The sequence below is a fragment of the Colius striatus genome, chromosome 17 (assembly GCF_028858725.1).
Source record: "Colius striatus isolate bColStr4 chromosome 17, bColStr4.1.hap1, whole genome shotgun sequence".
NCBI classification, from domain to species: domain Eukaryota; kingdom Metazoa; phylum Chordata; class Aves; order Coliiformes; family Coliidae; genus Colius; species Colius striatus.
This window is the reverse complement of record NC_084775.1, coordinates 13,525,096-13,553,014: the sequence shown is the minus strand read 5'-3', so window position 1 is coordinate 13,553,014 and position 27,919 is coordinate 13,525,096. Positions and strand designations below refer to the sequence as shown.

Below are 27,919 nucleotides of genomic sequence, written 5' to 3'. Positions count from 1 at the left end.
AATATCAATGTCAGACAATAATTCAGCAATATGCCAACTAGCAAACAGGTATTTTTCAGCAAGGGGGAAAAAAACAAATGCATATATGTTCACCAGTACAGCTTGGATGGGAGTGGGAGATGTACACTGGCATGGCACAGAGTCTGGCATGTTAAAGCAGAAACCTCAGCTAAGTCATTGCAGTCCAGAAGCATCAGCTGGAGCCGAGCTGCTCCCTGGAAGGCAGGATGGCTGCTGTCAGGCTCATCAACTCTGCTACTGGTGGTATCAAAACACTGCTGGGAGACACCAAATCATCAAGAGCAATATTTTTCCAGCAGCAACAAAAAGAAACAGCCACCAACTTGTAGCCAGCCAGCCAGCCACAAGGAAGGATTGCTCACAGTTTCGTCACACTGAAAAAGATCCATGTGAAAAGGTGGAAATGGGAAGGTTTTGCCATATAACAGCAGTTCTGTCTTTAACACTGGAAACCCATGTAGCTCAAAAGTTCAAAGTTCAAAATGCCTTGTTGGCTAATATTTACATCATACCATAAATATTTATAAAATGGTGAGGAAAATGAAGTGCAAAAGGAGAACATGGTCATTTTCTGAAAACAAGCTGCCTTTTAGTTTCTTATTCTTCTTATAAATTGAATATCACTGTTTAAAAATAATTAGTATTTCTAAAAATATTACAATACAGGAGAAACTGACTTCTCAGGTGTAACAAAAATATGTCTCAAATATAGGTGGTTGTTTGAAGTACAAAATATTGCTGTTTGTAAAGGGCAACACGGCTGTAAAACTACTAGTGAGGGTTTATAAAAATACAAAACAACTTGCATTTACTGAGTGCATAATTACATGTCAGTGCAAAACCAAACAAACCAAAGAGCATATCTGCCTTCAAGAAAGAATGATCAAAGGTTTGCAGAGGTCCTTAGGACATGAAATCTCTTCAGAGTCATGCGTATCGACCCCAAATCTCTATTAATCCTTTCCAGTCGATCTTCCAGGGCTTCCTAAAAGGAACAGTTAAAAGGAAAAGATTTAATAACATCAACCCAAATCCAACAATCCTTCTGAAAGGAACTGCTTTTCTTCCTGTATTCAACTGGTATCCTTTCTGACACGTTGCCAGCATTCTGTTAGCACCCAAAAACTAGAGGCAGACCTTCAAACTCTTTGGTTTATTTTTATGTATGTGTGTGTATTTGGGGGTTTTGGGCCTCTTTTAAAAACTTCCAGGTACTTGGGGTTTGTTTTTTTCCATGTGGCTTATGGATAAAACTTGATAGTAATTAGGTGAGGCTGATAATTAGGGAGACACGTTTAGGAAATGGCTGACCACTGTAGTGAGTGGCAGGACTGATTTACTGGAATGCACTTTTACTTTCAAAGGTATAAACTGATAGCAAGGCCTCAGATTACAATTTAGGAGGTGCTGAAGTTGGAGGCTTCACAGAGATCTCTAAAACACAACTCTGATACACTTATTTTTATTAAAAGAGTGTGCAGAGGTTTCTCAAGAAGGCACTCTTCTGTATTCCACCTGCCTTATTCTCTCCTTTAAACTCTCAAGAAGAAAACAACCCAACCAACCAACCAACCAAAACCTACACATTCCTCAGCACAACATCTTCTTATAGCTTCATGGACCTACTCCATAGCCACTGCATTTTCTTAATGTATTGCCTTTACCTACCTCTCACTGTCACCACAGAGCAGACTGTGCTTACAGTCATCCAGAAAAACATATCCCATGTACAAAAAATAGAAGATAAACAGTCTTCTAGAGAATACACACTATGTAGTATGTATAGATATGTACACACACACATACACTTTCTTACATGTGTATATACACACACACACACACACTCACTTAAAAGTTGTCAATTTGTTCTCCAATGTTTTCAGGGCTAAATATTCTTTTCTGAATCACTTGCATAGAAGTGATGCAGACTTACACCTTTCACACTGCAAGTCAGAGGGTTTATCATTAACTTGCAGTAACTTCCCTTTTATTTTCTACTGTGGTCAAGCCTAGAGAATAGAGAACATCTTTCACACAAAATTCAGCCATAGCCAGGAACAATTTTCAGTGGCCTGGATGAAATCTCATAGTAATTGTGCTTATGATATAGCAGAACTTTCACTGCATCTCCTCAAATTGTGGAAGAGCAACTTAAGAGAACAGTCACCTGATTTAGTCTTGCTTGCAAGGTCATTCTTCCACCAAAACAAGGTATTCGACTCAATGCAGCCTCAATCTAGTAACAGAAAATACTTCAGCTGTAAATTATAGTTTCAAGAGCCAAGAGAAGCCTTCTTAACTCACTTACAGAAACAGAGGTGAGGTGTATAGATTGCAGATACACACCAGTCTGGTTTTTAAACATTAACTTATGGTAACCCTGTCATGGGTCACTTTGAAGAGAGCACTTGTCAGAACAACCATCCCTGTTGGAAAGGCTGTTGAGAGCATTGTCCATGCTTTAGAATGTAAGTAAATTTATTCCACCTTTTTCATCCACATTTTTTACACTGAAGTGACTCTCCTTTAACAGGACTGGGGACAGAAAAGGTCTGGAAGTAGAGCAGGGAATGATAGTGGCACATTCCAAGGGTAACACCAGGAATTTCAGCCAGGCATGGCTGGTGCAGTCAGCCCCTCCCCTCTCACACAACAATTATGTTTCGTCACAACTGTAAAATAAAAGTAATCTTTGCCTGTTGCTTTTCTTGAGTCAGCTCATCAAAAAGCCTCTCTGTTTCAGCCAGAGTCTTAATCCTTGCTGTGTATTTGAAGTCTCCCTCACAAGGTGACAGCACCGGCTCATAGTTCTGTGCTACGCTCCTGTCGTCCCAAGCCGTCGCTTTCTTCACTCCAGGACTGAGGGATTCAGCACAAGGGCTGTGCCTGACAGCTGAGTGCTGCCTTCCTATCAACAAAACAGGGGTCTTTGTTTTGTAATTGCCTGTGAAATTATTACATAGGACAGAAAAAGCAACCAATAACAAACAAAGCAGTGTGATCCTGGAAGTCTATAAAGCAAGGACAGGGACTAGCAAAGCCTCATTAGCTTGCCTTAGGCAAACTTCCCAGAAGAATGCAGAACATTTGTGTGGGTCATCTTACAAGTGATCTTCCTAACACAGAATTGGTTTTGGTTAACCAACAAACAGATTACTGTACTGTGCTAATTAGGAATTACTTTTACTGGTACATTTCTAAATATCACCAAGTAGACTAGTTGTCATGAAAACACTGGTCTAAAGAAACACAGCAACAAAAACAAAAGCAGAACATTGTGACAAGAATGACAAAAGTGAGAAAAGATTTGGTTCAATCAGTCATTTAAAATAACTCTGAAACAACTGGCTTTGTTATAGTTGCCCTCTGCTATCTGTAATGTAATGTTTAGCAATCAAATGTTATTAGTGTGACTGTGTACATCGTAATACAGACCCTGCTGAGATATGCATTGCTTAACTGAGTTAAGCACAGGAGAATACATTGCCCTCCTTCCTCAGTTTCATGATCTTTGTTGTTCCATTGTGTCTGCGCACACACACATATACATAAAAATAAAATGCTGTATGAATGGGATTTCTCTGTCTACAGGAATAAGACCAGATTTAGAGAGTTTAAAAGTTGGAAGTGTCAGCTTCCCAGTTAAGCAGCTGTGGGAGAAATTAGGGTAAAACAATAAAGAATAGTGTTCCCCCACTTGGCCAGATTACCTTCTACATCATCTTGTGAGAGAAACTGGAGCTTTTTTCTTGGATTACTGTGCTGTAAAGTAGGTGTAGGACCAGCTTCCAGGTCATCTAGAAGTATATCAAATCTATGGAACAGGAAGCACACAATTACCTGCTAGAGCCTGGGCACCAAGCAATACAGGATTTTCTACTCCTTCATCTTTTTGTTACATATTTTTTTCATTAACTATTTCTGTCCCACAGGCTTTTCAAGCCTTCTGGTTACTGCTCATAGTACCATATATATAGTATATATATCCAGTATACTCCTATTTGTACACACCAAACGTGACTTTCGGAAGCAGGCCAGGCTGTCACTGCTGAACACACTGAGCTCTCATGTTGTCATCCTCAAGAACCATCAGAGCAGTGCTAGACATTTCTTCTTCCTCATGCACATGTCCTACACTTTCATCTCACAGCTAAGTATGTTCTCAAACTCTACAAACCTTGCCAAGCAAAGATCTCTATAGAAACCAGAGCATCTTAGTATAGTTAGGAAAAAGCTTATATCTATTTGTAACCTGCTGGTAGGTGCCATGACAGGCAGATATCACCTTCAGCCTTTATTTACAGCTCCTGACAAGTGGCACATAGACCTGGACTTACTCCACAGAACAATTCTACTAAAACCTATCACTGATCAACACTGTGTCAATAGGAAACCCAACATCTCACCCTGGTGACTGCTGGAGAAGGAAATCATTCCAGGTTTTTCATTTGCCAGATAAAAAGTAAAACTTAGCTTTAGGCTCAGAAATCTCCACATGACTCATTTTCTAGGACTTTATGACCAAGAAGCAGCAGCATTAAGCCTGCACAAACATACTGCTGCTATAATGATGATCAGAACACAGGTCTATTCAAAGGACTCCTACCTTGTCACTGTGGTTTCATTTTTGCTCAGCAAATGGCTAAACCCAGGAGAGAGGTTTTCTTTGGGAGATCGCTTTGGGCTGTACGTCACAGACACTGGTGCCAACATTATCTCTCTTCTTGCTGCAGAAGACAAAGGATGTTTAACGACCTCAAACTTCTCTCAGTGCAGTATTTCCCACTCACGTGATCAGATGCTTGCATCTTAAGAATGCTTCTCAAAGCTACCAAGATGTTTATTGAAATCAGATGAAAAGTGCATCACAGCACAGAGAAGTGAAAATAAACTTGGAACTCTCACGTTTCCTGTGATTACAGACAAGCTGCTTCTCACCCTGCTACAATACTGCAGAAATCTTTTCTTTCTCTTTGTTCTACAGCAGCATTTCTTTATTTGCATCCCCTTTTGGAGCAACACAAACCAAACATCAGGAATGCACGCACTTGGAGTGGTTGGTTTCCTGTTGGAAGGAGGAAGGGACGATGACCTCTGGCCAGAAGGGGAGTTGTACCGTTTTGGCCTGTACTGGTCTCTCCCTTTCTCTGGGGATCGGTTGGAAGACAAAGAGGTTTCAACAAACCCAACAGTCTGTCGTCGATTTGATGTTTCTAATTAAAAGGAGAAAGTCATTAATCAGTGTATTTGCAATGCAAGAACTCACAAATCTTCTCGAGCACTCAGCTTGTACTGCATAAAGACTGCACTTAGTCTGCCTCACGTCAGCATGTTTGTGCTGTTTTGTTCAAGTCTCACTTCCTCTTCATCATATTCATGAAACAGGTAGTTTAGCTCATGAAAAAGGATGCTTTGCAGCATGACTGGGAGAAATGATGCTAAGTAACATTGATTGTACAAAGAGATGGTGGAAAGCAGGATATTTTTGGGGAAAGAGGGTTGGAGGATATCTGTGTGAACCATGAATATAAGCACTTAAGGAAGACTCACTGCTTTCTAATTACAAGGCTTCCTAAATCAACATTGTTACAACAGCTCAGTGCAGTCCTAGAGTACACATGCCAGCCTTCTTAATAACATTCTGATACACCACCACAAGAACAAAACTGAAATGCATGTGCAGCCAGCCAGAGCTTTGCTAGGACTCCATTAACTGCTTATAAACACTGGGATATTCTTAGGAAGAGGACATTAACTACTCTTTAGCTTGAGACCTAACAGCAACCTTTGTCTTCCCCCTGTTTTAAACAAGTCATTTAGCTACATCATTTTGCATTCTCTTAGGAAAACTCTGGAAGTTTGCATGCTAACACTGTTTTTATCCCATTACTCAAGCCTGATGGATTTTAATGCTGAGAACAACAAAACTGAAAGACATGCAACCAAAGAAAACCCAGTGAAGACAAGGCCACAAATATTGAAATGACAGTTACTAGCTGATGTGTCTTCTTTTTCTGTCTGCGTGCCCCAATCTTTAAATGCTTTTCCTTCTTCAAGTTCTTTAAAGGCTTTTATAATTGGTGCTTCTGACATCTCATTTTCCTTTTTTTCTACTGTGCTTGTTGATGAGTCTTCCTGGGAGGAGTCTTTTTCAGGAGGAGAATGGTACCTTAGAGAAGGTGGGGCAGTGGAGGGAAAAGAGGATCAAGGTTTTTTATGTTATTTCATGTATCCAAATCTTAGCTGAATTTTCTAGGGTTTTTGTTTATTAAGTTTTAAATTTACAGCTGTCAAAAGAAAAAAGCTGAGGGTGCTTTTTAATTTCATCAAAGGCTTGTGGAATGCCCAATTCAAGAACCTGAAGTTGAGTAGCAAGAGTTAAAGTTGGTGATTTGACGTCTTCTTAGAACTAAACATGTCCTGACAGAGCTTCAGAAACTTCTGAGGAAGTCAAACTACTGAGGAATTATACCCTAAATTAAACCTGAAGCTTCACCCTGGAGGAAAGCTGCAGCCAACTGCTACAGCTCACATCCAACACAGAGCACACTGTGTCCAAACTCTTCAGTAGAACTGGACACAAAACATAGAGTGTAGAGACAGCTGTGCAAGATGCAGCTGAAACCGACATCTCAAGGAAGGTCCTGAAGGCTGCTGCCACTTCCTTCATTCCAAATTAGTGAGGGAAGAAAGTTTGTTTGGTTTTTGAAGGGATTGTATAGCATTTACAACACTGAGATTGGTGCTTTTAGCACTCAAGTAAGTGAAAAAACCTAAAAACATGAATCTAGTCAACTCTGGAATCAATTATTTTTAGAAGTGTTCAGTTTTACATCAGGAGACTGCAGGAAACCAACTCACCTAGAAGGAATATAGGCTTCTTCTAATCTGTTATCTTTGGAGCTTTCCTGGTCTTCCAAAGGCTGACCAGTGAAGATGGAATACTCTGCTCCTGGTATCAACCACTTTCGCCTGCTGACATCAGGAGTTGCCAGCTTGCTGTGGGAACACCAAATTTCCAAATTAGGAACATGAGCCAGCAATGTGCCCTCGTGGCCAAGAAGGCCAATGGCATCCTGGGATGCATGAAGAAGAGTGTGGCCAGCAGGTAGAGCGAGGTTCTCCTCCCCCTCCCTGATGAACACTGTCTGCCATGTTTAGTTCTTCCTTTTTTCTATTCACTGTTGAGGGATCTCATTTGTAAACATTAAAATAGCCCAAAGCAGGAATCTGTCCCTGTAACACATTAACACAGAAATTTTTGCATCTTCCTAACCATCAAAAATCAGATCCCCTCCTAAAGGTCTCTGGATTACATCACACGTGTTTAATCCAGTTTATCTTAGGGACTGACAGTATGGTGATCAACTTTTGGCCAAAACATGTTAAAAAGTCCTCCACAACATGACCCTTTCTCCCCACAGGTGGAACATTCACTTACTTGGCACAAGAGGTTCTTAAACGACTTTCAGTAACATGGCGAAGTTTCAGTGCATTTTCATGTTCCACCTGCTTGAGCTGAGCCTCAAGTTTTGAAATTGTCCTAACAGGGAAGTAGCAAAGATGTGTTAGAAGATGAATTAAATGATATAAAAGATAGAGCATACTTCTTAGAACTCACTAGTTTTTATTCAGATATCCTGGGTGAAGGACAAGAGCGACTAAGACACTTTTGTCTATTTAAATATGTATATAAAGATGTATTTGAATTTGAAGTTAAAGAAGTTAGGTAACCTAGCTAAGAAAGGCAGGACCAAGAGACATTGCTCAAAGCATTCACCTCAGAGGAGTTGGGAAAAAAGAACATTTTTCCTCCTTGAAATGATGTACTTATAATACAAAGGTCTCCCTGACTCTTGCTCCTTCTCCTGCATGTCACTCGGTAACTTCACCAATCTGTTGCTCAGGCTCTTCACATGATTCTCTTCTCTCCCACATACTGCAGTCCACATCTTCAGTGAACTAGCCCTTGGCAATGCAGCACAATCTTAGGCATTTCCCACTTGGGGAATACAAGGTTTTGGAGCAGGATATAAAAAGCCTCCTTTTCCACTACAGTTTCCCTATGCTGGAATGGTCCCTAGCTGGCAGCATTGAGAACCAGGCAGAAAAAACAGCAGCACCAATAGAAACATCTGACTGGACTGTCCCTCACACTATCTTAATTTCCTCAACAGTCCCAATAGAAACTGAAGGCAGAGTGGTTTTGAGTTCTTTCTATTCCTTTCCTATATTATTTCTATTCTTCTTGAAAAATAAGGTGAAGAGCAAAGACAAGATCTGTGTCATCTCCCACGTATCACATTTGCTGTTTTTTCTGGTTCTGACTGAAGACCATGCACAAGTTAATGCTTGGTGGCAATGACCTTTGTAATTCATTCCAGTTACATCCCACTGGAAGATGCTGGGACTAAGGAAGAAGAAAACACACTTATCCTAAAATAACAAGATTTTTACAGTGTGTACCAAACAACTTAAAGCAACATGAAATATTTCCTAACATGTAATTAAAGTTGCAAGACCTACAGCCATCCTCATCTAGGAGTAAATGTTTAAGCTACACCTTGTATTTCATATTGTTAAAATAGCAATGGAGACAGTTTCACACTTACCTTCTCAAATCAGATATCTGTGTGTTTGCATCAAGCAATTTGTTTTCAGTTGTATTTAGTGTATCCTACAAGTACACAAGGAAAAGGGTAAAAAGCCTAGAAACTACAGAAGAGTATTAAAACATCAGTCTTGAAAACAATATATTAAATATACCTTCCTATTTGGAAGGGAGGTACATTTCTTATGGTTTGACAGTGGTTTTGCTGTCTGTAACTGGAAAACAATACAATACATTCCAAACTCCCTCCTTTGCCCTCCAGGGCTCAGAAGATCATAGAATCATAGAATGGTAGGGGTTGGAAGGGACCTTTAGAGATCATCTAGTCCAATCCCCCTGCAGAGGCAAGTTCACTTAAATGAGGTCACACAGGAACTTGTCCAGGTGGGTCTTGAAGACCTCCAAGGAAGGAGACTCCACAACCCCTCTGGGCAGCCTGTGCCAGGGCTCCCTCACCTCACAGTGAGATAGTCTTTCCTTATGTTTAAGTGGAACTTTTTGTGTTCCAGCTTCATCCCATCACCCCTTGTCCTGTTGCTAGCTACTATAGAAAAGAGGGATGTCCCAACCTCCTGACACCCACCCTTTAGGTATTTGTAAATGTTAATAAGATCTCCCCTCAATCTTCTCCAGACTAAACAGCCCCAAGATGTAGTAAGAAGCTATCAGTTCAAATAAATATAGATCTTTCCATTTGATCTTATTCAAAATACATAGGTTAATTGAGTTAATTCTATGGTACATTATCATGTTTTGCATGTTTAGTTTTTGTAGCTACTGTGTACTCACCTTTACTCTTTCATGTTCTTTTCCAAGAGACTCATATTCTCCTAACAGCTAAAACAAATCAGAAAACACAAACCCACACTGAGACTATACACAAATGACAGTTTTGTTGACTGCTTGTGTAACATAAGTAGATGCACTATAGGGGATACAGAGTGTACTTCAGTAGGCACTCTTAACTTCTAGCATTTTCTAATTGGAACAAGAAGTTAGACAGGATAAGGGGAGACAGAGCTGCTCACACAATGTATTTCTAATTTTCAAGTTATTTGTCTCCAAAGAAACTGAAGGAAAGAACAGGTAAAATGCATCACTGACTTTAAAGCTGGCTTTGCTTTTTTGCAATTGTAATTGTAAAAAAGGAGTTAAAGCATGAAGTAGGTTTGCCAGCCAATAGCCAATCCATTAAAGCATCTAATAAAGCTATTTCGGAACAACTAGAGGGACATCATCCACAATTAACAGCCTTAGCAAGCTGTGATGATGTATGAAAAGTTCAGTCCATCCCCGCTGAGCTTAAAGAGGGGAAAATAAAAACTTTCCAAAGCAACTCCCTGTAACATCTCTAAAAATAAAATGAACCAATAGCACACGGAGCAATAAAATACCTGAGAGACTATGACGAGTGTTACCATCATCAAGTACACACTTGCTGCCTTAAATAGTTGGGTTTAAATATCTGTTAGGTCCACAGTATCACCTAACACCTACTCTAACAAGTAGTCAGATGAATAATTTCTGTTCTTAGTTGCACATTAGGACTTTACAGTGGCAAAGTGAGTAGCTTCCCACAACCCTCATGCCTTGCTGTCCATAACCCGCTGTGCAGCTCTGCACACCATTGCTCATTTTCTTACTCACATTTTGAAACATTTTATTTTCTTCCTTTAGCCTGGTATTTTTATTATCAGATAACTTGTAAGCCTTTTCAAAGGCTTCCTCAAGATCTTTAAGCCTTGATTTTAGTCGGCTGATGGTGTTATCCTTCTCTTTATTACTTGTGCGCATTTCCTCGATACGGTCTTGCAGAACTTTGGAAGTGTCACTGGCTGCATAAAAACGTTCCCTCCAGTCTGCCTGGGGAAGAAAAAACATTCATTATGGAATCATAGAATCATTAAGGTTCAAAAAGACCTTAAGATCATCAAGTCCAACCACTCACCTCACTGCCAAGTCCATCACTAAATTAACCATATCCCTCAGCACCTCATCTATGCATCTTTTAACTACGTCCAGGGATGGGGAATGCACCTCCTCCCTGGGCAGGTGCTTAATAACCCTCTCTGTGAAAAAGTTCTTCCTCTCTAAACCTCCCCTAGTGTAACTTAAGGCCATTTCCTCATGTCCTGTCATTCATTACTGAGATCAACCCCTACTTCATTACAACCTCCTGTCAGGGAATTGCAGGGAGTGCTCATGTCTCCCCTCCGCCTCCTCTTCTCCAGGCTGAACACCTCAAGTCCCTCAGCTGCTCTCCATCACACTTGTGCTCCAGCCCCTTCCCCAGCTCCACTGTCCAGCTCTGGCCACGCTCCGGCCCCAAAGTGTCCATCTGGGAGTGAGAGGCCCAACACTGGACACAGCACTCGATGTGCAGCCTCATCAGGACCCAGCACAGGGGGGCAATCACTGCCCTGCTCCTGCTGATCACACTAGTTCTGGTACAAGCCAGGATGCCCTGGGCCTTCTTGGCCACGCTGCTGGCTCATGTTCAGCTACCATTCTATGATTCTATGAATACTTATCTAGTAGATTTTTTACTTCAGTACAAAGCATAATAATAGAATACAAGAGTTCATCTTGTACATGAACAAGATTTTTTGCTCATTTTTGTGATGTATAGGGAAGGAAAATCAAGACTAAAAACCCAAAAGACACATTTATTTTGTAGGACTTAAAACATCTAGAGGTTAGGTCTCTAATCCCAGCTGATTATCTCGCTTCCCAGCACTGACAAATGTCTAAACAAGGTGGAATGAATGAGCCTCTCCAGGTGTCTAACTTTCATGAGTGGCCTGCTCTTTGACCAATAAATGCAGCTATGCAGTCATGAGCAAAGTGGTCTGATCTAGCCAGAAAAACTGTATCAATCTAGTTGAGCATACTTTTATCCCAGTGCAGATGAGATTCGCTTTGATTTCTCATTAGAGCTGTGATAAAGGAGAAAATAATTAAGATATAGATAATTAAGATCATAAAAACATCACAGTATTTCACTCTTAAACTTTGTGTGATGATGATTCAAGGAAACTAACTCTTAAGTTTTTAAGGATCTCTGCTAGGAAAGTCACTGCTGTAACATAATGGGTGATACATTAAGGATAAAGGTTGAAAACAAAGAGAAAGATATGGAAACTGAGATCAGCTTAATAAAGAACAAGTGCATTCTCTTACCCTCTTAGTTAAAAGGCAACTTGATTGAAGAACAGATACTTACCACTTGCTTTTCTAGCATGTTGTTCTTGTTTTCAAGGGCTTTGATGCGAGCACTTCCTTCATTCAGAGCTGCATCTAATTCCTCACACCTATTCAGAACATACAGATTACAAAAATCTCTTGGATTTTTAAAGTAATAACTCTCCATTTTATAGCCTTCTTTCCTTCCTCTAGCACCCTCATGAGTTGTGGTGCCCAGCCTGTGAACTCCTCCCACAGCCTTCAGCCACTGCAGCGAGCAGCCAGTGTCTCTGCTGGGAAGGACTGGGGTGCTTGTCGTGAGCGAATGGCAAACTGGGAACACGTGCAGAGACACCAGTACACTTCAGTTTTACAGTGGAAAGCATAGCATGTAACAGAGGAAGAGGACAAGTAAGGACAAACAGTACCTGTCAGCCAGATTTTGATTCATTTTCTTCAAGTCTTCAGATGAAGCAGTCTTCTGGCTTGCCTCCAGCTGCTGTTTCAAGCTCTGGATCTCAGAGTCATAGTAAGCTCGTAGATCAGCTATATGTCGAGCGTGTTTTTCCCTCAGGTTCTGCCTAATCCTATTTTCAAAAATCAAGAACAAAAAAAGATTTCCAGCTATCCACATAAGCATGCACAACTGCATCCATTAGCACATCATGAACTCAGCAGATCAACCTCTCTCACAGAACTTTGTGGCATTTAAAAGCAAAGAAAGCTTTGTCATCTAAGTTGGACTGGATGATCTCTAAAGGTCCCTTCCAGCCCCTACCATTCTATGATTCTATAAGGCAGTGCTGTCAGACACCTCAGGCCTGCACAGAAGCCTTCACATTAATACAAGTATACACTATTATATACAAATACAATACAAAGCTTTAACCTCTCCCCTTTCTTTTGCTATGCACTAGAATATATGCCTTTAAAATTAAAACAGGAAAACTCAAACCACAGAACTGCCTTGAAACCATGACCCCTACAGGAAACAGATGCCATGCTGGTTTGTCCCTGTGCAAACTGCAAGAGCTCCAATAGTTAATGGGGATAGTTCTTTTTCCCTAAGTACAGTAATTCTGTGGTTCTCCCACCATTTGACTCAAAACAGGACAACATAACCCCACAGAATTTTGACACTCTCAGCCTAAATTAACTCCCTCACACAGCCTAGAAACGAAGGATGTGCTCTTTTAATTTGCAACCAAGTAGAACATAGAAAATTGTTTTGCCTTCCACTTAAGGCAAAGAAGACAGAGCACAAATATTGTGCCTTAGATTAAACAGTATGGTCTAAAGAAGATTAAATAGTACATTATACAGACAATTGTAAGAAATAATTGTTCTATTTATACACCATCTGTACTTCAGGGAAGAAGAACAAAGAGGTGGGAGACAAAAAAAGGCACAGGGATGTCCAGCTTTGTTCTAAGCCAACAGGACTCACATATTTTGTTCATTTTACCAGTGTTTTTAGGTCCTTTCATGGAAGTACCAACTCCACAGCTTTTAAAAAAGAAAAAAAATCACTTACTTTGACATTATCACAGGATCTTCAACAGATGTCACTGATGGACTATAGTCTGGCAAACTGTTGTTAGCACACTGAGTAACAGAAGAAGGAGTTAGAGTCAGTGTTTCTTCCTCATCAGTGTTGACTAAATTGTCATTATTAGCATCCTTATATGCCATTGGAAAGGGACAGCTGGTCCCATTTGCATTTTGGAATGGATGATTTCTCCAGAGGTCCAAATGCACAGCTCCACTGCTGGCAGGGTATTTTGGAGAGTCATCTAACTGAGATGAATTACTTGTCTGTGAAAAAGAGTCTGTGTCACAATGACTTGAAAATCTGGGCTCCACCATAGAGTCTGGAGAAAAAGGAGCAGTCTCTTCAGGAAAACTGAACAAGCAGCGTCCTGGGTTCTGCTGACCTGGTTTCATATGCAGGGTTGGGTCCAATGTCAAGATCTAGGAAATAAGTTACAATGCTAAAAAAAATGGTGATTTAACTTTTGTTCCTATAAAAGGAGGTTGTCTGAAGACACTAGTACCCCACAGAATATATTGCAGGAATTACATTGAATCATTTGGTAGCAACATGCAAGATAGAGGGACGTGTAACAGCATAGATGATGATACATATGGCCAATGTTTGCAACCTGAGTTTGAGTTTCCATTAAGAAGAGACTAGCATCTGTAGCTTTCTAGAAAACCTTTGCAATTCCACCTATGTATATAGGACAATGATTTCTCCTTGTGTGATGAAACAATAACCTTTGTATCATTAGGAAAATTGTGTCATGGATTATATACAAGATATTCAGCTCTCTACTGGATTTTGTACAGGACTGAAAGCTGTATAAAGTAACAGATACCACAAAGAGTATTTCCACAAACTGCCTCTTCTCATTCACGGGTGGAATTAACATCTTGTAGGAAGTAGTAAGAAAATGCTGCTTCTGCAACTGCAGTACATTTCATCAGCTGCAGCCTCAGAGTAAGCAGATTCAGCCCTGCACCAGGCTCAAGGTTGTACAGCAAAGGTGTTTGTTTATCCAGGATATTCTTAGAGGATCTTTTCAGCTGGATCCTTTCCCAAGTTGTTTCATCACATGGCTGCAAAAATGCTGTTCCAGCGTAATCCTCAAGGTGGCAGCAGGGTCCAATGAATGCAAAACCACCCTATAACTGAGCTACCTTCAAATCGAGACGATAAAGAAATCAATGTTACCTCTGGTGGGTGACTTGACTGGGAAGAAGCCATAAAATTCTGGTCTGGCAGCTGCTTGTTCTCCTTTTGTCTTTTATGATAAATATCCTTCAATGATGATAGCTTTGTTTCATCAGCAGAAGACAACTTCAACAGGAAAAACTGCTACATTAGTTTATCTGAACACAAACCTCCATCCCCAGTAAAGATAAACAAGCTCTGGGTCAGCTTTAGCTAATCAATCAGTTCAGAACAGAAGGTGGCTTAATTCAATGCACCCAGTTTTTAAAAGGGTCTTTAATGAGGCAGATGCTCCTTTAATATGCTTGTTAGTCTCTTTCATCTCCTGTGCACACAATTTCTTTTAAATGACAAATGAAGTCAAAGATCCAAGTGACTTCAGTGGGGGTAAACGAGTATGAATAAAAGAGACTGAGCTACCAAGTGTTCTCATAGCAAATTCTCCAGAACCTGCCTTCTGGAGGGCAGATTCTTTCCACTGTAGAAAAAAAGCAAAGATGACTAGCAACTATAAGACAACTGTTAAAACACATATAAAGTTTACCTCATCTGGTGGTACTTTTGTGGAGAAGACATCTGCAAACTCACTTCTGAAATTCTCTGGTAAAGAGTGGTACATCTCCTTCTCATCTAATTTCCAGTATGAAAGTCCTGGTAAGAAGCAGCATTGAAATAAAAAGAATAAATTCCAATTTTCAAGCTCACAACTATAGAATGGGAATCCCAAAATCCATTAGTAAGATGTTACTTTGTCAGCTAACAAGAATGCTGTATTAATTATTTGCATCTATTTCTTAAGGATGTCACTAAAGCATTTGTTACCAGAAGTTACAACAATCTCAATGCAAAGCACAAGCAACATAGTCAGCATCACATCACACAGCATCAGTAACAAAAGGGAAAACATACAGATTTACTCTTTGGTGTTTAAGGGACAAATTCTCATTTACCACCAACTTTTGTATTTCTAATGATTCCAATATAGCTCTTAAAACTTGTATGACCCAAGGAATAATCCTAGGTAGCCACTTGTTAATACAAACTCTGTGGTTTGGTACTCAACAGCACTCTGTAGCATGCAAAAAGACTACCAGGACTAAGAGGGATGGCACAAGAGGAACAGATACAGTCTCAATCCCACTTCAATTTCTTATGTGTCCCTCTCCCAATTGGTTGTGAAGAAGCAATAAGTATACACAGTTTGCAGGGCTGCATCTCTGTACCCCTGATTGATACTGAAATGAATCCACCCTGTTGCAATCAAAAAATATGAATTAGTTGTTTGGTTGTCACCAAAAAATCCCCTAAAGAAAAGAAACCAACTCCCCCCAAAATCACCACGAACCACCCCCACCACACACAGGCCCCAAAACAACAGCAGCAAAACCATACCAGAACATAAGCAAGCAGCTCACCCCTCTCCAAATTAACAAATCACCACATGACATGCTACATGATTTTGTTCTTGTCTATTTATACACTCATTGAATCATGCCCTTGTCTCACAGGAATTTTACCTCTACTACCATGCACTCCTGTGATTGTTAGCCCAACAATGCCAGCATTTGAAAGACCGTGATTTTAATGGTCTTTGATTTTCAAAGCCTGGCTCTGAAACGTTGAGAAACGTGAGGAACAAAAAAATGGTGCATGTCCTACATCTGCCAGCAATGACAGAGGAACAACCATCAGTTTGAAACACAAGAGCAAGGAAAGCAGAATTTCGCTACATCAAAGTCTAACAACGTGTCAGTGCTCAAACCCCCCTCATCTCCCCAAAGCTGTTGGAGATTGTTGCATTCTAGTAACAGTTTTAAAAACAAGCATTCAAAAGAAAAGGAATTTTAAGTACAAAAAATTGACTATACCTGAAGCTTCAGACACTACAGAATTTGGACTTTCGTTCGGTTGGTTGAGGTAAAAAGCGTAAGGTGGCAAAGCAGCATCAGGAAGCTTTGTCTAAAATTACAAAGAGAAACAGATTTCTAAGGAAAATCATAAGACATGGAGAAGAAAAGAATCAAGGGTACAACTTTTCATGTAAATGTTACCAGTCTTTTCATGTAAATCTTATCAGTCTTCTCAAGCAGAGATACATTTAATTATACAGTGTGACCCAAATTCATATTCAGGGCAAACACAGTCAGAAGGGAAACTAAGCTAAGCCACGTCATGAAAAGATACTGCTGTTTTCTAAGTCATGTGCCTGTCTGCTTGTGGAGCACTTTTGAGATGAACTGTTAAATAAATACACATTTTAGACAGCCAGCTAAACTCTTGCTCCAGAAGAGGTGCGAGTCTACAGACAGATGACGTATCAACACAGTGTTACTCCTTCCTCATCCTAAGATTGGAATTTATTATATCCAGTTGTTATGACTTCACCTACCACAAATCCAGAGGTAAACACAACTATCTCAGACAAGATACGAGCTACCCTTCTCATCACTCCAAACTTTTTAAGCAACATTCCAGGCAATGTTCCCAGCTAATTACTGTGAGAAAGGTCAGACCAACAGATGGGACAAAATTCCCACATAATTCAAGATCTTCTACAACTCTCATTTTAATGAAAGGAAGAAATGTCATTGATCTATCATAGTGATACAAGAGCAACTGAGCAAGGGCAGCTCCCTTTAAAATGGTCATCTCACATTGGTCTTTTCCACCATACCTTTTGTTCCATTACAGCAGCTTAACAGTCAGGCTACCTGGAGTATTTGTACAGCTCATACAACTGAGGACTAAAATGGGATAGTAACCACTGAGTTAACAAAAGTAAGAAAAGAAAAGTTTAGAACTAAAGCTTTTCAAGTTTTTGCATGAAGTACCATCTCACCTCAAGGCTATTTTGTCCCTCTTAATGTTTTTATTTAGGTATTCTCCTTTGCCTAAGCAGGAAGAAAGGAAAATGAAGGGGTATCAACTGAATTCTTACAAAGGAACAGAAAGATAAAGGTACTCTCAAAAGCTGAGATAGAAAAGTGATAATCCACAGCAGATAAGTTTGACTCCTGGTTTGCAATATCCACTTAGCATAACATCTTATTTCCACTGACAATAGAAAACCAGAGACAGCAAGTCCAAACAGCTACTCTTACTCTTTCTGGCTCACCCTCAAAGTGACCACAGGAAAGAAAACAGACCCTGCCTTGAATGAAGTGGCTGACATTTGATAGTTCTCTTATACTCTCGCAGGTGGAGTCATTCACAGAGTTTCAGGAATTATTTCCTTAAAAACAGCATAAGGAGAGGGGTTTGTGACAATTAATATACTGAAAGTAATTCTAAAACCTCATAGTTACACGTATGTTGATTACTCACACAACCATGTTGCATAACATCCTTTTGGATCAGAAATATTACAGGTGATTAAACTTCCCTCCCCAAATCCTGAAGACATGGGCACATACACAATCAGTATCTTGAGAATATGGGGGGGCATGAACCAAATTCTTCTTAAAAGAAGTGTTTTGGATCAATTCAGCAGTCACAGCAAGAAACATTACTACAAATGGTTGTGAAGAGACAATGAGATCTCCTAAATGTCTGTTGGGGGGTTGGTGACTTTTAGTAACTAGTGCTTGGAGTAGCTTGATTTAGCCAAATCATAGTTATACACAGGAATGAAAGAATGTATTATTCTTACATAAACAATACCAAAAAAGAGATTGGATTTTAGCATAAGAGACTGCTAAGAACACTAAAAAAGCCCAAACTAAGCCAAAAAAATCCTTACAATTTCCAATCTCAATCTGGAAGAATACTCTGTGTTCTGAGTAAAATGGCCAATGCCTCCACAAACAAAGAATTCTGTGTACATTACCAGCTGAAATCAAAGATCCTTCCAAAAATGATAGGACACAATAAATTAGGGAAATGAGTGGGAAAAATCAGGCAAGGAATAAAATAAGCCAAACTAGCTATGTGAGTAAGGATAGAAGTAAACTGTGCCAACATCACTACTCAAATGCTTACAGCTAAATATGAAAGCATCTGCTGAATCTGAACATCTAACACTGTGAAAAGAAGAAAACTAGGAAAATATTATACAATAAAAGAAGACTTACAGTCTCATGTGGTGATTTCTTTGCTTTCTCTTTGTCTTGCATAGGGTTCACACACACTTCTTCAACATTTATTCTTTTTGGTTGGTTTTGTTTCAACTTTTGTGCCCATGATGTTAAAGATTTACTAGATGGTTAAGAAACAAACACATATACTGTAAGTAAATATGCCCTTTACAGTGGGGACAAAAACCAAAAAACCAAAACCAGTTTGGGTTAACTGGACTATTCATTTTGGTTTGAACCCTTTCCTCCATCCAACTGAGTTAATAATATAAACCAGAAAGCAATTTCAGAGAAAAAAAACTTGTGGGTTTTTGTATTAAAGAGGCAGAAGAAGTCAGACATGAATGATTTCAAAAGTTGACAAGGTTTTTCAAACTGGCAAACACTCTTGAACTGAACTTCTCCAGCTCCAAGCTCCCTGGCAGCCCGTGAACTGCAGCTATGTTTTTAAATCCTCATGGAACTGTGCAACATGAATTGCATACTGGAATAAATCCCATCAGAAGGGAGGGAGAGCACCACACTAATGGAGTTATCATCTACCTTATATGTTGAGATAACACATTTCCAAACCAAATAATCCAAAGCAAGCTGGTTCTGTGTTTTATTACATACTAACAAAGTACAAGTTCATTTTCATGATTCTCTTTCCAATAGAAAGTTTTTGTCTCTGCCAAACTCCTTTCAGGGACTCACAGGCAACAAGCTGCCCACAAAAGCTCTGATACTGCTCACAACCACATGAAGCCACTGCCATTACAGTCCAGCCTGACAGGGACAATAAAGCACACTGGGAAACTGTGTAACTAGAGCAGTGCTTGGTCAGTATTATTGCCAAATTAGCTGGCCAGTCTTTCAAAAAACACTTGGTAGATCCACTCACGTTAAGAACAGAGCAAAACAAAGAAAGATCAACCAAAAAAAATCCCATCAGAAAATCCCAAACATGTTTGGCTGTTGTCTGCTACCATTGATTACTGTAACACATGCCTATAAGCTGGCAAAAAAGAGACTGGTTGAGCACAGTAGCAAAATATGAGTTACATAAAACTGGTAATCAACACCTAAAATTCTAGTTTGCAGATAAACATTATATGCAAGCTGCATCTTAGCTCATATTTGCAGGAAAAAGTAGATTTTCATATTTTCCCACAATTTATCTAGAACAGAAAAATAGTGCAGATGCAAATCTACCAAGCAGCACAGTTATATTTTCCACAATCAAGAGGTTTCATTCAATTCTTACATGCTTCCAGTTAGCAACAGCTCTTTACTGAATAGGGACTGTCTGCAATAAATCAACATATTTGGAAAGTTTATGACTTACTTGGGTTTTTTCCCACATTGAACTTCATCAACTTTATGTTCACCAGGAAAAACTAAAACATCATTCCTTCCTGATGACAGCTTTTCCTCTATTTTGGGGGGTAAAAGTTCTGCCTCACTCTGCAATCCTGCTGCGCCACACTGTCCTTGAGAAGCTTTCTCCATGTGGTCTGAGCACTTGCTGATGTCACTGGATTTGCTTGGGTTCAGTTCAGAGGCAGAAAGGGTATCATACCCACTGGTCACTGAAGCATCATTTGTGAAACATTCCTGCTGCAGATCAGATGCATTCAGCTGATTTTCTGCTTCGTTAGATCGAAGTTGATTGACCGTGCACTCATTTCCTTCAAAGATTTCAGAATGCATCCCCATTTGAGTTTCTGGTGATGAAAAAGTGTCTGTAAAGTTGGCAGGCAAAGTTCTGCTCCTGCCAGCACCCCAGTTGCTGGTCTGCAGTTTCACCAACTGCCTTAGCTCATCCTGAATCAGCTATAGAAAAAGAAAAGGTAGAAGTCCTATGAGATTGTGCCACAAATCACATTTACATTCTGATGCAGCTTCACTGCACATTATTAGTGAGAGAATTAAAGTACTTATTTAAAAGAACTCACATTTTCCATGTGTAGACATCTCATGCATAAAGTAGATCTATGCATACTGTGCACCACAGGAAAATGTCCACAGTCACAATCCTTAAATCCATGCAGTGAATTACAGGTCTCAGTGGTCATTAATAAATGTAAAAACACAATGCATGCATGTATTCACTACATGCCTTCAGAATTACAGCTACCTTCCAGCTAGCTAAAGAAACAAACTATCCATTAGAAGTGGATAAAAGTCTTTTGCTAAACTTAAGTCTAAAAGAATTCATAACTTGGATATACATTTTTGAAGACCACAAGAACACTATAATGGATGTACAAATCATTACTCTATTATGCTAATAGGAATAATGTACCTCTGTAAGATTACTTGCATAAAACATGCTGCTTAGTTTTGTGATTCAACTCTGTCAAGGGAGGTAGGGAAGAGAGAACAAAAGGGAAGAAATAGAACTGAGATGGGGGAAAAACCCACCAAACCGATCAGATTCTCTACTGACATCTGATCTGTGTCATTAATACTTTGTGTAGGAAAAGTGACAGGCTGCTATTTGAATTAAATAGCACTTTTACTTCTCTTTGCATAAATCTCTCACAAATAATTCCAAGAGAAGAAGAGACCTAGGAAAAATAGGACAACACTTGTACAGTTTGGGGACTGTACTTAGCTTTTGTTTCTAAATGTTTTTCAATAAAGGTTGACCTTAGCATGGCCCATGGGTGGTGACAGCTTCTCATTCCCACACTTGCCTTCAAGCATATAAACTCCATGAACCAAGGACTGATCCCAAGATGAACTCAAGGTCTTTTGATCCATATTTTCACACACATACAGACGTATTTTTATAAGCACAGTTGGTCTTTAAACATAGCATAGTGCAAGCCTTATCTCAGAGTCATGTCAATGCTAATGCAGCACCTTGCTTTTCTACCCCAAACACTAGATTATTTGGTTTGTCTTTTTATTATTCTTACTGGAATGTGCTGAGTTGCCTCTGTTTCAGTCTTTTCACTAGGTCACTGGTATACCAGTTTAATTTTGGAACAGCTCCATCTATTTTGTCTAATGCACTCATACAATTGAAAGTAATGTGATAACTGTTGATTTATATTTTATGTGGCCATTCCTGCAGTTAGTAAATCCCCATGGGTACCACAAACACAACTCTTCCAGAGGTAGCCTTTCCTATTAATGAAGACAAAAACCAGTAAAGCCAACACAATGGATTGGTCAAGACTACGATCAGCAACAAGTGAATCAAACCACTACGGTAAGTGGAAGAAAATACAAAGGTAACACTGGTAATACAAAAATAATGAGATGAGAGGGGGAAAAAATGATGGGCAGAGGGGAAGAAACAGGAGACAGGATAAAAGAACAGTACCTCTTGTTAATTCAGTTCAGGAACTGTTGATTACTACTAGTGTAGAGGGCATCGGGAAAGGGAAGGGAAAAACAGCAACCAAAATGATGAAAATATTCAGCATTATATATACTTATAGAATTATTGTCTCTTACACATACACACACATTCCCTCTGTGTCAATGGATAAACAGAATTCAACAAAAACGTGACTCTTCACCTGTGCCATTTTTCATTCTTAGAAAGGTGATTGTTCAACTGAAGGGTGAAGCAAGTGTTCAGCTGTTAAGGTGAACGGGTTCCTGTGCTACATACTGTCTAGATGAAGTTGCTTTAGCATTTATTTCTAATGAAGAGGAAACTACAATGTCTCCAAATTAGAAATGATACAGTCTAACAGTTAATAAAAACCAGCTTGTAGCTACAAAATCCAGCTATCCTGTGGGCATTCCAAATCAAATATTTGTGAAAACAAAATCACTGAAAATAAACAACCCAAGAATCATCACTCCTGAAATGGTTCCTTCCAGTTACTTTGTCAACTAGCCGAGGCTGTCTCAACTCTGCATCCTGCAAATGAGCATTCCCAGTCATCCACTTCCATTAACTGCCTGTCTGAACATACTTATAAGAAAAAGACAGCAGTGCCGGAGACCATCCTGCACTGTTTTGCAGGGGAGGTGAGGTTGGGGAGAAAAGAAACATTCAGCCTAACCCACCTACTTGAACAAATCATTACTTACTTGGATTTGGTGGTGGAACTGCTCTTGCTGGGCAACTATTTGTTCCTGACATTGTTTTTCTACCAGTCGCAATAAGTGAAGCCACCTGATCTGTTAAATCACAAAGTCAAATCATTAGAGCACAGTCATATTGCATCTCTTATCTTGTACTAGTTTTGCAATATTATATTTAGGTGTTGACATAATACAAAGTTTACTAACAGCACTGTGGCTGCCCACCCCACATTACAGGCAGTTCCCTGGCAATCAATGGAAACAATTCACTATGGACAAATTTGTCCTTCGAGTCAACAAGAGAATACATCTCTAAGATTCCAGCTTGGTTTAAAAAACTCCAAACAAAATATCAAGGCAAGAGATTTATTCTATTTTTAAAAATCAAATTATTTTAAAGGAGAAACAGCTGGCAGGAAAGTAGAGTCAAATTGTATTGAACTGGAATCAATCTTTCCAAATTATAGGGAATTTTAAGAGGGATAATTAAATGTCCCCGAGTCCAGTAAAACATTTGCTTCAATAAGAAGCTCTTCCCTTCAGCAATCCAGTGACAGGCCATGATGCATAACTAGTTACTGAAAATAAAAAGATGATTTGTTTTAAAAATCCAACACAAGAGTTCTTTAAATGTGGTCAAGTCTGAATTTTAAACACTATTTTATGCTAATGTTTATGGAGTTTGCAGAATGCATGTGCCTATTCTTTTCTTGGAGCTGTTAAAGAGCACACAAATCAAGCATCTGTCAAGAGACAGTTTGATGGAGCACAGCCAGAAAGCTCAAAAACTCTGCAGGAACAAGCCCATGGTGTGGAAACCTGATGTTCCTTATGGATACTAAAAATAATGAAAACATTTAAAATAAAGGACAAAAACAACATTGAAAAAAGGTTTTAACGAGCTAAATCTCTCAAACGACACAAAAGTCATGATGTAGGTTCAAGTCTGGAAACAAATTCATCATCTACTTGTCTTTATAAACGAAATAAATAATTCCACTAAATCAGTCATTTTTAGAAAGAAAACTTTCCATTTCCAGGATCACTTCAGGCCTACACTTCAGTGCTAAAGCTTTAAAGGTTTAAATTTTTCAGTTCAGAAGCTTGCAGTCCTTAATTCATGGTATTAACATCTCTGTTGTAAAACACTAAGATGAAAAGCTTTGTACAATATCTTAGCTTAAGATAAAACTGCAGTAAAATCCACCCATGTGCTTATTTCATCCATGGTAAAGAGATTTGTCCCATTGTGAAGAATAAACACACACAAGTATAGATCTTACTGTTTAAACTCTATCATCATTAGATTTGTCTACCAAAATGTAAACCTGATATTAAAAGATAAAACTTAACACCAACTACCTCACAGTTCTTTGCAGTTTCTAAGTCAGCATTTCCAGTGCTCTGGAGATCTTGCATGAAGGAGGCAAGCAGCTCAACAAACCCAGGTGTTAATGAGGACCTGGTATTCCCTGAGTAACCAGAAACTCCATTAGGATTGGATGAGGGACTTCTAGTGAAACATGAGGAAAAATACTTCAATTATTTATTGTGCCAGTTGTCCAGCACAGTGAATAAAATAATATCCTACATATGCTATGCAGCCATGAATGAATTATACACTTAATTGATCTCATCGTGCTGGAAAAAAGAAAATATATATTCATAAGAATGAGGATGTTCTTCAAGAAAATGTCTCAGAATCCACAGCATGCTTCATTAATCTCTTACATGCTATTGTAAGGCAGGAGCTTTCCAAGGAGAGAGACAGCATCATCAGCACAGATATTACTGCTCACTGGTACAAATGTGAGTAAATACAGCTTTTCATCAAACCTGTGTGCTTCTTCATAGATTCTGAGGTCAGAGGCTTACAGAGCTAAGCTTCTGTGTAACAGTAATTTATGAATTCCAAGACTATTGCCTCCTTTTGAGAAGTTACACATGCAGTAAACAACTTGTAATTCTAATCTTGATAGGTCAGTCAAGAACCTCTCCTCATCTGTTGCTTAGACCATTAGTCTGTGTTTGCTCTTTGTATCCCTTGGGAATACCTTGGGCATTGAATAGAAAAAGAATCCAGTTTTTCTAAGCTGCTCTTCTCTACAAATGACTTCACATAACACATGACCTTTCCAAAGAATGGCCTCTTACAACTTGGCCAAGACAGGTTCCCCCCACCGCCCTCCCAAGAGACACAAAGCAATGGAAGTCACTAAGTTTTAAGGAAGACTTAACAGTTCTTTCAGTAAGGTTTGTCTCATCAAGGATTACAGTTGTATATTTTAAAGACTAGGCATCTACTGCAGGGTATTACATATTGCTTCACCTTAGGAATAATGCCACTGTAAAAGCAAACTGACTAGCAAAACTAGAAGTATTTGTTATATTCCTTCCACACGTTACCTGTTACAATTGAAGTTACAGACAGAGCTGTGGGTGTTTCTGACATCAGAGGCTGCAGAAGACGATGGGATTTCTTGTACAGCAGTCACCACATCACAGTTTTCCATATCTTAGTGCCAAGTGTGACATTACCCTGAAAATATAAAGCAGTAACAGCACTCTCTTATTTTAAGAAGCCATTTGACTTTGTTATTTGTAGAAACAGAACTTGATTAAAGATACAGTTGGTTCAGTCAAACCATCCCTGAGAGTGCCAGCATTTCACAATCAACCTCTCTTCCCTATCCTGTGCAAACAGGTGCTATTTAGTCAGCCTTGTACTTACAGGGACTCCTACAAATCAAAGGGATTCCTAGCTGTGCATCACACATCTAGACTGGGCTGTAAAGGATGTCTGAATCCAAAACATTCCCGTTAGATCAGTGTTGTCAGGATTTGTTTGATCTTTCTTTTTTTTTTTTTATGAGGCTCCACAGACCACTTTTGAGACTTAAATACATTGATAAAAGGCCCTTTCACTGAAATCTACTGAACAAGGACCTGTGCCTTCACTGAAAAAGAAAGAAACACCCTCAGAAAATAAAACTGAGACCCACTGAGTGAGACTGCAGCTGACCAGTTCTGCCATTTGTGTGTGGAATATTTGGCTTGGGTTTCTTTTTCAGAGAACACTTGTTTTATCATTACTACAATCAATAATTCAAAAACCTGACACTGTTTTGAGTTATAGATCTTACCAATTAACAAAATAAAATGTAGTCATGGAGGAATGGCACAGTAGTTTAAAAACAGCAGCTGGTTAACTGAAAGCATCATAAATAAATAAATACAGAAGGCTTGTGTGATGGTCTTACAGCACTCGAAGCAGCAGTTTACAAGAGTGGCTGTAGAGAGACTAAAATACTCTTCCAGTTTCCACACTTTCAGGATGAAAACACTTGAAATACATTGATTAATCCGTTCTTCTATAATGCTTATTTCAGCATGTTCTACAGCCTGGTGAATTCATCCTGTGTTCTAACATTGGAGAAGAACCTTGCAGTATCTCACGGATGAAGAACAGAAGGAGACACTAAGAAATATCATCCTGGTACTCTGTAATAGTACTAAGAATAAATCCTTGCTGCCTTAAAGAAGCACAGTGCCTTCAAAAAGCCTGACTATTTTTCTTCACAGGGCTTATAAGGACATGCTACTAGCCCTTACAGATATAAGCTGTCACTGTTTGTAAGTACATAGAGATGTACCTCCAACAGCTTCAGAAGTATAAAAAAAATATTTCCACTAGAAAGAAATTGATGGGCAACTGTCCAATTTTTCCCTATTTTACTGGAGCCTGTTTAGCTTTAGCAACAAAATGTTTTCATGGTACCCACTCGATCCGTCTTCTTTGGCTACAGCTGAAAATGCCAGAACGGGAAGGAAGTTATCACAGATATATACATCCCTTTGGCAGAGCTTCTTGGGATAAAAGGAAGTGGGGAAAAAAAGCCTTTCTTCTTTTTCAAGCAGTCAAATGTCTGGAAAATGTGGAGGTTATCAGGCACCTAACGCGTCAGAGCAGAAGCTGCAAGTGTCTCTGGAGCAGCTGGATGGCAATGGCGGGGGCTACATCAGTCACCCCCTTCTCCCCAGGATGAAATCATGGGTGGCCTATCTCAGCAGCATAGCAGATGGGTGGGACTTAGCTGTGACACAGGCTCGTTTCATAACCTCATTAGAAGTCTGCTTGCAGTAAAAAAAAATATTAAGTGAGCTCAAACTGGGATGAGGAACAGCTTAGTTATCATCTATTGTTTCCATAGCACAGAGCAATCCTTACACAGCCAAGTCCCTACATAAAGGGAGAGGATTAAAATAAGCAAGCTGCAAGGTATTTTGAGTCATAAATGTCAGTGCTGATTGAGATGCAAACACCCAGGCTGGCACAGCCCTGGAGGCCGTGTGGTTCTGCCTCTCTTCTTGAGAGGTCTCTGATTGTTTTTGATTCCTCGCAGACGGGTGACAGGCCACCTCGGCCCCTGCTTCCCCCCACTCATCTCCTCAAGAGTTTCCTGAGGGACTCTGAGGAGGGACAACAAGCCCCTGGGGTCTGAAGGCCCAGCCCCCTCAGGAAGAGCTTCGCCCTAAGTGCCAAACCCCTCCTAGGGTCACGCTCCCCTCACAAGTGACCCTCAGGGCCGCCTCCCCTCAGTCCATGACCTCCTCAGCTCCGGTGTCCCGCTCCTCTCATACGTGACCCCTTCCCTCAGCTCCCCCGCCTTTACCCTCAGCTCAGCCCCGCTCGGGCCCGGCCCCTCACAAGCGCCCCCCCCCGCCCCCATCACTGCCCCCCCCCCATGGATCCCGCCCCCACGCTCCCATTGGACAGCCGCCCCTCGCGCTCCTGGATGTTGACAGCGTCTCCGCCTCGGATTGGCTGGCGGGACCGCCACTCATCAGCGAACGGGGCGGGGCGCTGGAAGCGGCCCCGCGGCGCTGGGACGCGGCCAAGTGCAGGGGCGCTGCCAACTGCGGCCCCGCGGCTGCCCCCGGGGTTCGCCCGGTTCCTACCCGCATCGCCCGGAGCCCGCGGGAAGCCGTCCGCAGCCGCCCGGCAGCTGTCTCCTCCAGCGACCGTTAGGCGATAAACAGGCGCGGCCCAGCGCCTCCCTCGCGGCGATTGGCGGCCGCGTTTCGAACGTGGTGGGGTAGAGGGCGGTGCGGACAGAGCCCCGCTCGCTGATTGGCCGCCTTGACCGCGCGCCAGCCCGCGCCTTCCGCTCTGATTCGCTACGTGGAGAAGTACGCGCAGCGCCGCGAGGGGATTGGCTAATGCGGCTACGCGCCGCGCTGTTTCCCGGATCGCGATTGGTAGTG

At 40.4% G+C, this 27,919-nt stretch overlaps 1 protein-coding gene across 4 annotated transcripts; it reads right to left on the bottom strand.

Moving 5' to 3' along the window:
- Positions 1-14: 14 nt before the first annotated feature.
- On the bottom strand, positions 15-27,742 carry MPHOSPH9 (M-phase phosphoprotein 9). Of its 4 annotated transcripts, none has more exons than XM_062010194.1 (24): positions 27,614-27,742; positions 25,061-25,193; positions 24,017-24,167; positions 22,661-22,750; positions 19,950-20,437; positions 18,620-18,743; positions 16,418-16,508; positions 15,094-15,200; positions 14,550-14,675; positions 13,350-13,786; positions 12,244-12,402; positions 11,856-11,943; positions 10,280-10,495; positions 9,422-9,469; positions 8,634-8,698; positions 7,463-7,564; positions 6,883-7,020; positions 6,015-6,190; positions 5,070-5,234; positions 4,628-4,748; positions 3,732-3,835; positions 2,718-2,929; positions 2,189-2,257; positions 15-1,006 (listed from the first exon to the last, which is right to left on the bottom strand). In XM_062010194.1, the coding sequence occupies exons 2-24, from the start codon at positions 25,165-25,167 to the stop codon at positions 905-907; spliced, it is 3,486 nt and encodes a 1,161-aa protein (XP_061866178.1). In that variant the 5' UTR covers positions 25,168-25,193; positions 27,614-27,742; the 3' UTR covers positions 15-904. The 4 variants fall into 4 exon arrangements, with proteins under 4 accessions (XP_061866178.1, XP_061866179.1, XP_010195652.2 ...); XM_062010195.1 differs by having other exon boundaries at positions 13,350-13,420; XM_010197350.2 differs by lacking the exon at positions 27,614-27,742 and having other exon boundaries at positions 24,017-24,126; positions 25,061-25,187.
- Positions 27,743-27,919: the final 177 nt, after the last annotated feature.

Coding starts and splice junctions, on each gene's coding strand:
- MPHOSPH9 (XM_062010194.1), bottom strand. CDS start 25,167: ATGGAAAACTGTGATGTGGTGACTGCTGTACAAGAAATCCCATCGTCT. Junction 10,496..11,855: donor ACATGCTAGAAAAGCAAGTG/GTAAGTATCTGT, acceptor TTTCTTCCCCAG/GCAGACTGGAGGGAACGTTT. Junction 7,021..7,462: donor TTAAGAACCTCTTGTGCCAA/GTAAGTGAATGT, acceptor GTGTTCCCACAG/CAAGCTGGCAACTCCTGATG.